Source organism: Oryx dammah, unplaced genomic scaffold (genome assembly GCF_014754425.2).
Source record: "Oryx dammah isolate SB20612 unplaced genomic scaffold, SCBI_Odam_1.1 HiC_scaffold_25, whole genome shotgun sequence".
NCBI lineage: Eukaryota > Metazoa > Chordata > Mammalia > Artiodactyla > Bovidae > Oryx > Oryx dammah.
In genome coordinates, this window is record NW_024070209.1 from 91,709,034 (window position 1) to 91,718,058 (window position 9,025).

The 9,025-nt window shown below is 53.3% G+C and overlaps 1 protein-coding gene across 1 annotated transcript in view; it reads left to right on the forward strand.

Annotated features, from left to right (window-relative positions):
- LOC120852293 (disabled homolog 2-interacting protein-like) overlaps positions 1-8,699 on the forward strand; it is a 135,645-nt gene extending 126,946 nt beyond the window's left edge. The window contains exon 4 of the mRNA XM_040225708.1: positions 8,672-8,699. Coding sequence (XP_040081642.1) covers positions 8,672-8,699 — 28 coding nt within the window. The remainder of the gene's footprint in view (positions 1-8,671) is intronic.
- Positions 8,700-9,025: the final 326 nt, after the last annotated feature.

Genomic DNA, 9,025 nt, shown 5'->3' on the forward strand with positions numbered 1-9,025 from the left:
TGTCTCCATCTGTGATTGTTTCCATGAGATAAAGTCTTAGAATTACTAGGTCAAAAAATAAGAGCAATTTCAGGCTTTTGATAAATATGCTTCCCATCGAGAGCCTGCAGTAATTTACACTCCCCCAAAGACTTTTGAGGTGCCCACCTGTTTCTTCACGCCTTTGAAAACATTGGGTGTCATCGGTAACACAGTCTTTGTCGTTTGTATAGGCACAAGGGTGGCATTTCTTTGTTATTTGCATTTCTTGCTGGTTAGTCACTGAGCATTGTTTTCCCGGGTTTAATGGCCAGTAGTGCTGTGCTGCTGCTTTAGAGTCTTGTCTGTTCCTGTCCTTTGCCTTCTGAACGTTCTGACAAGCCCTTTGTAAGAGCCTTCCTTGCCCTGTTTGGCCTTCCTTGGTTCCTTCACCACCATCCATGTAGGTGGATCTTTGTTAAATGGGCCTCTGCCTTCCAAGTGGTATGGCAGGGAATTCATTAATTACCTACAAGGAGTGCTCCCCAGCTCCCCCTCCCCTGCTCTGCTCTCCATAAGGGAACCAGATTTAATTCTTAATCCGATAATTATCGTTAAGGAAGCCTGGCACTTACACAGCACTTTGAGAGGTCTGTCGCTGTACAGCACCGGTAAGCAGTGCAGGGGTTGTTAGATTCAGGGAAACTGAGGCACGCGGTCAAAGGCGTGGCAGTGGGACCATCCCAGAAGCCTGGCCTTGTGTCCAGGTCCCACCCCCCCTGTAGCGTGGTACTCGGAGCCCCATGGGCACCTTTGGGGCAGGGCTGCCTGGAGCCCTGCCAAGGAACACATGATTCTGGGCTTCATCTCCAGAGGGAGGGGGAGCCACAGAACATGACCCGGACATGGAAAAGAACCAATTTATTTCTGCTTTCTCATTTTTATCGCCCTCCTTTTAGATCTGCAGCTCCCTCGTGTGTATCTTCCAGAGATCCGAGCTGGGCAATATTTTTAGGCATGGTGGAAATTAGCTAGTCAGGATGTGATCAGCCCCAAGCTGGGGTTTTAAAGGCTAGAGAAGCCTTTTCCTGTACAGGTGGCTGTAGGCATGTACACATGCCTTTGACAGGCACACGAGTGCGTGTCTTCATATGTCTTACAAGTATGCACCTGCCCTCATGAAGATGTGTATATGTAAACATCCTTGTACGTGTTTGTAGATCTGAAATGAGGAATCGCATGTAAAGCATTTGGAACAGTGCCTGGCACTTCATGTTGGGTTGGACCACATGAAGTGTTTTTTTAGGTCGATTATGGACATACGGCTCATTCTAAGCGCTCACGGAGTTCCGGCTACTGTTCTTATTGTGTCTGTTTTCTTATGTGTACATGTCTACCGGCACGTGCGTTTACATACCCCCTGTTTTACAGTGTGTGTGGTGTGTCCTGTGTTTGAGCTCTCACATGTGGGCATCTGTGTGCAGGTGTGCAGTTGCTGTCTGGGCATGTGGCCGCTGAGCCAGCCAGTTTTGTGAACAAAACTGCCTGCCTTCCTGGGGAAAATCTCCCACGACTCAGCATCTCCCCAGGCCATCAGGACAGCCACCCTCTGAGCCCCCTCGTGCCCATAGGTGCCAACAGAGCCCAGGCCTGGATGCCAGGCCTGAGAGGTACTGCAGGGCCTTGCCCATTCTCCTAGAAAAACCCTGGCTATTTCCAGGTCCCAGGTCTGAGGATATGCAAATCGACTCTTTAATAGAATTCCTTTGCAAAATATTACTCGAACCAGAAAGTTAATTACCAGGCTCTAATTAATGGCTATTTTAGAGGGCCACAGAAGAGAACTGGAGATCACAGGAAGACCAGAAAGGCAAGAAGGAAAACATCCAGCTCTCATGGCTGGCATGGTGACCTCTCCCCAGGCGGCCGGGCCCACTTCACTGCTTGCCAGCCGGGCCTCCTGGGTGATCGGCCACGGGTGAGTGGAAAAAGGGCTTCTTGCATGAAGAACCTCACATGCTGGGTCTTCTGGCCACTGGTCTATCAGCCTACAAGGAGTGACTTGGGCCTCATTCCCGGCCTAGGGGTGGGGTGTGCAAATGGCCGAGGAGAGCCTGACCAGATTGGGGTGAGGCTGTACCACTCCCATCCCCACCGTCTGAAGCCCCCAAAGCAGCCAGGCAGTATATCCGCAGCCTGGGCTATGGATGGGGCAGTCACCAGCCACTCTACAAGGAAACTAACCCTTGTTAGTTAGTTAGTAACTAACCCCTGAGACAGAAGGAGTCTCCGTCCTTTGTGGGCCTGTGCGGGTAGGGGCCTGTGGGTGGGTGAACGCATCTCACACATACCAGGGGCACAGTCTTGGGTGCCCCCCGCCCAGGTCCTGCCTGCAGGCCAAGCCACATGCCCCCACCCCGGGCATGCACACATATGTAGGAACCTCCCTTTGTCATCCCACTTCCTTCCTGCTGCCACTTGAACCTGAAGAGCCACAGGCCAGGCTGGAGCCGACGAGTGCAGGGTCAGAGGAGCCTGGCTTCTGGCCTGCCCCGCTAACTCACTCAGCGTGGTCTACCTTGGAACAGTCTGTTTCCCCAACTCGCCTCTCCAGATGGGCTGGCAGGGCAGAAATTGACCTAGATGAAGGTTGGATTTGCACTTTTCCCCACATCAGGCACTCGGAGGGGTGAGTTACTCTTTGTCATGATGATTCCCCCCTCTTTTGTCCAATGGGCAAACCCCCATGGGGGTCCCGTCTAGCTCTGGCCACCTCCCAGTTCACCCTGGGACCGTCACCTGCCTCCAGCCCTGACCTTTTTCCCAGCCTCAGGCCCTTGTTTGCAGGGCCTGGTTGTAAGAGAGTGCTACGGGCAGAGATATAGATGCCAGCCTGGTAGCACAGGCTCTAATTTGATGCGACATTGTCGTAGTGAGTTTTCATACCGAGGGCAGTGAATGAGTGCAGCGTCTCCCTGTGCCCACTGACTAAGGGGAAGTTAATTTCATGCTCTGTCTTGTTGACATTCGTAATCAAAGCTTCGTATTGCAGCTGCAGACTGTTAGCACGTGAAGGATGTATGCGCCTCAGCAATTACTGTTTCCGGCGGGGGAGGAGATTAATAGGTTGTTAACAGCTCCACCCCTCTGCTCCTATTACCCTTCTTTCCCCCTTTCCCCCTTTCCCCCATCCCGAGATTTCATCAGGAAACTCCATCCCAGCATCAGCTCTGATAAAACCCCACTCTTGTCTTGGAAGCTGAGAGCCTGGCCCCTGAGCCGGACTGACCAGCCCACCCTAGGAAGATACCCAACAAAATGTAGATTCTTGGGCCCCTACCCTGGACCTTCTGAATTAGACTCTTTGACCTAATTGTGTTTCCCCAAGGTGTGAGAACCTCTGTCCAAAGTTTGTGCCTTTTGCCGAGGACAGGGCTCTGTCCCAGCAACTTGCTTCGGCATTGCTACATTCTTATTGATTTCTCATAGTAAGAGTGTTTTGTGTTTCTCATTTCACTGAAACTCCAAGAGGGGAATGTTCCTGGCCCAAAGTCACATACTGGGGGGCCCCAAGCCAGGCGATCCACTCCCTGGTTGAGACCTAGAATCCTCCCATGAGCATGCTGTGCCTTTTTTTATTAAGGTTGTGATGCTTTTTGAAATTACCTTCCCCCTTTGATAGGGTCCTTCCTGCGCTTGCCCAGGGCTCCCTGCTGTAAAAAGCACTTTCACCCTGTGCTTGGAGCAGTTAGGGCATTTGTGACTATGGTCTGCTTTCTACAGGGGAAGTGGGTGAGGCTCAGAGAGGTATAGGGAATCAGCTGGAGCTGGGATGTGTCTCCTAACTCCAGGTCCAGTGCTTGGCCCACCTGAGCCACTGAGGCTCACTGCTCTTGCCGACTTCCCTGTTACAAGTGGTTCAGAGAGGTGTACTTGGTCCTCTCTGGAATCACCAGGATCAAGTGAGTAATGTGATTCAAACCCAGGTCCACTGGGTCAAAGCCCATAGGATAGGACTAGCTAATTTAGGGCTGGACCAGGTGTCCTTGGCCCCACCTGGGAGTGGAGCTCCCTAAGGACAGCCTGGAGAGGCTCAGGAATGAGAGTGGCGGTCTGTGCAGAGGCCCTGGAGAGGCCAGGCCAGGCAGCATAAACCGTATCCCTAGCTGGGGAGGCCAGATGCCTGCTGAGGTTGGGGAGAATAGGGGAGGGTGGGGCAGGGGAATATGGGCCTGGGGGGTGTGGAGCTGGAATGTGAACCCACGACTGCCTTATAGCCCCAGGCCCTGTACTGCCAGCTGCCGAGAAGGTCAGCAGGTGTAGGCTAGTCCGAGGCCAGCTCCACCCACTGCTTCTCTTTGAACCTCAGTTTCCCCATCTCAACAAAGCAAAACAAAGACTAATATGTCAGTGCCTGGGACTCTGATATTCCTGGGGGGAGGGCGCCCAGCACAGGGGAGCGTCTTGTCTTTCCTGGGCTTTGCTGCACTGCCTTCAGGTCGTGAAGCCCCTGGAGGTGGCGTGGAGCTAGGGGGCCAGGATGCCTTTCATCTCTGCACTGTTCATGGCAAGCTTCTTTGCTGAGTGTTACAATATCACCACCACCCACTGCCCTGTGTGGCCACCTGCTTGATGGGCCAGGCTCCGTGCCCTGTGCTTTTCCTGTGCTTTCTCATGTCATCCTTACACCAGCACTCTGAACGATATTGCTTGTCCTCATTTTTCAGAAAAGAAAATTGAGGCCCAGAGAGACTGAGCCATGGGTCCAATTCACACAGCTCATAGGTGGGATCCAAACCCAGGCAGTCAAGCTCTGTTATCAAAGGCCCCTCCATCAACCACTGTTCTCGTGGTGTCTGTTTTCCAGACGACCTGCTCAGTCACTAATATCATTAACCTACCTGCCCCTTATGGAGCGTCTGCTGCATGCCAGGCACTGTGTGTTGTCTGTACGTCATCTCTAATCCTCTTCACTCCCCTTGTTTCATCCCCCCAACCCCATGTTACAGGTGCTGAAACTGGCCTCAGAGAGGTAAAATAACTTATCAGGGATTACCCTCATGATGGATTTAGGATCTAGGTTTCTGGACTCAAAGCCAGGGTCCTCTCCAGTGTAATAGCTGACATGATGGACAGATCCCGTGGGCTAGGCCTGCTCTCAGCACTTCACAAAGAGGCACTCACTCCAATCTCACGACAGCCCGTGTGCTGCTACTGACTACTGTTATTCCTGGTTTACAACCAGGAAGCGTGGCCTGCCCAGCCAGAATGGCAGAGCTAAGATCCTAACCTAAGAAGCCTGGCTCCCAAGTCTGTGCTCTTCACTGCTGCACAGGCCTGCCCCTTCCTATTTTACAGATGAAGAAACTGAAGCTCCAGCAGGTAAAAGCCACTTGCCCCGGTCAGACTGCAGGTGGGTGGCAGAGATGGGGTCTGTACTTAGATGTTTCCGGGCTCACCTCCCACAGGCTTTCTTGGTGGCTCAATGGTAAAGAATCCACCTGCAGTGCAGAAGACATGGGTTCAGTCCCTGGGTCGGGAAGATCCCCTGGAGGAGGAAGTGGCAACCCACTCTAGTATTCTTGCCTGGAGAAGCTCATGAACAGAGGAACCTGGCAGGCTACACAGTCCATGGGGTCGCAAAGAGTCGGACACGACTGAACAAGCACACACGTACATGGGAGAGTGTCCCGGGCCACCCCAGGCTCTGCAGGAGGCTACTATGGGTGCTGAAGTTCTGGAAGGGTGGAGGAGTGTGGCAGTGGAGGCGGGCCTTCCTACTGGTCTCTGTGGGTGGGGTCCCCATGGTGTGAGGCTAGGGCTGGCTTAGGGACCATCTCCATATTTGCAGTTGCTCAGTGATTATAAGTGTCTGTCTTCGTAGGCACCCCTAGCAGTCTGGGCCCCCACACCTCTTTTGCTCTTGGCAGAGCGAGTGAGCACGGCTGCATTTGGGTCTGTTGATTGATGACCTTGGGTGAGGTGGGGGGGGTGACAGAGGTCTTGGGTGGGTTCACTGGCTTTGCATAGCATACCCACCCCCACACTTCCGCAGATGAGCGTGATCACTGTCCTCACTGCCCAGGAGGATGAGAGAGAGCTGTGATGCTGGTGGGCAGGGCCTCCCAGTCCAGCCTTTGATCTGCTCATGTGGGAAGACGGGTGCATCTGGCACTGAGACCTCTGGCTGGCTGGGCTGAGGGGGCTGCTAGTCATGCAGCCAGGTCCCCAGCCCAGCCAGCCATCTGTGGACCTGAGATGGCACTAGGCACCTGCACAACCGCCTGACCTCAGGGTGGGGACAGAGCCAGGGGTGGTGACGGCTGGGCCATGGGTGGGGACTCTGCCGAAAGCCCCACCAGCGCGCTCTCGGTGGTCATGTCTAGCTCCTCTGTGCACGTGAAGTTCACGTTTATTGATGATGGCTATTTATGAGACTAGTGAAAACCTGTTCTACAAATTTCAGAGTCAAGGGATATTGAACCTGGCAGGGAATTCTGTGAGCAATCCGTCCAGAGTTCATCAGACTCAGCTCTGGGTTCCTGGGGGTGAGACTGGAGGTTCCCCTCCAAAGGCGGCGTGGGCATCCTCACTGTAGGCCCTGAGAAGTCCTGCAGGAAAGAAACCGGTTTCATCTTTTTTAATCTGGGGTTTCCTGTCCCCCACCCCCACCCCAGGAGCAGTAGTATTCTGCAGAACCTTCTTGGGTAAACACTAATTTGAGGTGTTACCTCTCCTTAGAAGTGTGCTTTTTAAGAGGAGACTTTGGAAGTATTCCATGCCTTGAGGACCTGTGGGAGCAAGCCTTGAATGATGGCCTTGCTGGCCTGGCAGCAGCTTTGGGGATATAGTATTTTTTTGGAAAAAGGTACCCCTAGGTCTTCAGAATCACCTACTGGCTCTTCTGAGTGTGCGGTGGGGTCTGGCTCTGTTCAGAGCCCTCTGTGGGCCCAGAAGGGTGGAGGGTTTATTCCCCCTTTCCTGGGCTGGGTGGCTCCCTTCTTGTACCCAGCTGCTTGGGCTCTGGGCACCCCCTCCCCCTGGACTCCTGCAGAAGACAGCAGTCGGGCAGAGGCTGCCCACTGATTTGCATAATTGCACCGTCCCCTGAATAATTAATAAAGCTCTGTCCTTGCTGGGAGCAAAGTCTGCGCCATTGTGGATGGGTTCGCCATGGATGGGTTTGTCTGAGCTCTTCCAGGGAGCCAGTGGTTCCCGGACTCATCAGCCGATGCTGGCATGGAGCCCCCCCAGAGAGAGGAGAGAGCACTGGGGTGGAAGGGTGTGTCCATGCAGCAGCATCGTGGGCGGGACCGGTCCTGCCTGATGCCTTCTTCTAGGAGCCACACCTGGGGCCTGGACACACAGGCAATTTGAGATTCTGTATTCACCTGTGGTCCCATAGACTCTTCTACTCGGAAATGGTCAACTGTCGTGGAGACTTAGCCCTGCTTCCAGGTAGTCTGGAGGAGGCCCTTGCTGACCCAGCAGGTGAGGGTAGGGATGGTGAATTTTCAGGCAAGAGCAGGGAAGGAGGAGGCATTTCTGCTTGAGGCTTGCTCCTTCTTGAGTCCCTCCAAGTTTCTGGGCTTGTTAAGGGCAGGGAAAGACTGGGAGTGTCTCCTCCTGGACATGTCTAAGTCCTCTTTTTCCACTGTCTCACTGAATTGAGTTTTCGCTCTGGTCATATGGGTTTGTCTCCCTGTCATCCTGGAAAGGGAGGTTGAGGGCTGGGTCTGCCCCTGACTTGTCACTGATGCTGGGGAAGGTCCTGTAGTCTGTCCAGTCAGGGGTGTACTTGAAAGTGCATTGTATGGTTGTACTTGAAAGTGCATTGTACTTGAAGGTTGTATTTGAAAGGCCTTGTGTTCTTCCCTATGTCCCCTAGTCATTATCCAGAGCGTCCACAGGAATATTTCTCAAACTGGGTTATGTGGAACACTACATCCTGGCAGATGTTATCGGGCATTTGTGATGAGGGGATTCAATAGCCTAAACAGGTCAGAGAAGCATCCAATAAACCAAAGCAAGTAAATTTTTTCAGTGCTTGGCTGCTGGGAGCCTTTCCTCTGCTGTTGTGCATCTGGGTACACAGGAGGGGAAACAGGATGCTTTGCTTCCCATATTCATGGGCTATCCAGTGTCTGCCTGCTCATCGCCAGTAATGGGGAGATGCCATCCCCTTGCTGAGCAATGCCAACTCTTGGAAACCTTCCCTTTTGTTAAGCTTAGCTGGCCAGCATTTAGGTAGCACTTTATCATTTACTGCATGGGGCTCGTACCAGCTAGGCGGGTGTCAGGGCAGGCATTATTGCTTTTACAGATAAGGAAACTGAGGCTCAGAGAAGGTCATTATTCTACCCAAAGCCACATAGAAAGCAGCAGAGCTGATATTTAAACCCAAGTCTGCCAGTTGGGTCTTCAGCTCTTTCCCTTAGCCACCAAGAAGCCTTTTGCTCCCAGGGTAAAGATCAGTGTGTCTGGTGGCATTGGTCCCTAGGACCTTGGGGATCTGTTATCCCTACAGCCCCTGTCCTAGTTTGCCTCGAGTGCATTTCTGGAATTTGGAGGTAGGAGAAGTGCTAAACTCTGGTTTGATAGGATCGTAGCTGTGGGGCCTGGTTTGGGAGCCATATGAAGATATGGCTCATCATAGAGGCCCAGTTCATCAAACTGTCCCTGGCTCTCACCCTTCAACTTTTTGTTTTTACAGGTGGGCCATGTATGAGGTGCCCCACTAGCTGGGTAGGGCACTTGTCTTGGGCCGGAGATGGTGGTCAGTGGGTAGTGGAGGAAGGTGGGGGGGCCCTGCCATTGTGTCTTTCCTTGGGCCTTTCTGAGAGCTACTAGGTAGGCCTGGTGGATGGCCAGGGGCAGTTTGGGGCGGGGCCCTGTTTACAGCAGGCTGGCTTGGAGGCTGTGCTGAGGCAGAGGTGTGCAGCCGTAGGACTTAGACCAAGTGCTTCACGTCTCAGGAGTCTCCTTGGGCCACCAGTGCCACATGCCCCACACCCCACGGAGAGCAAGCCGCACGAGTGCGGCCTGATGCACAGAGTTTGGCCCTGCC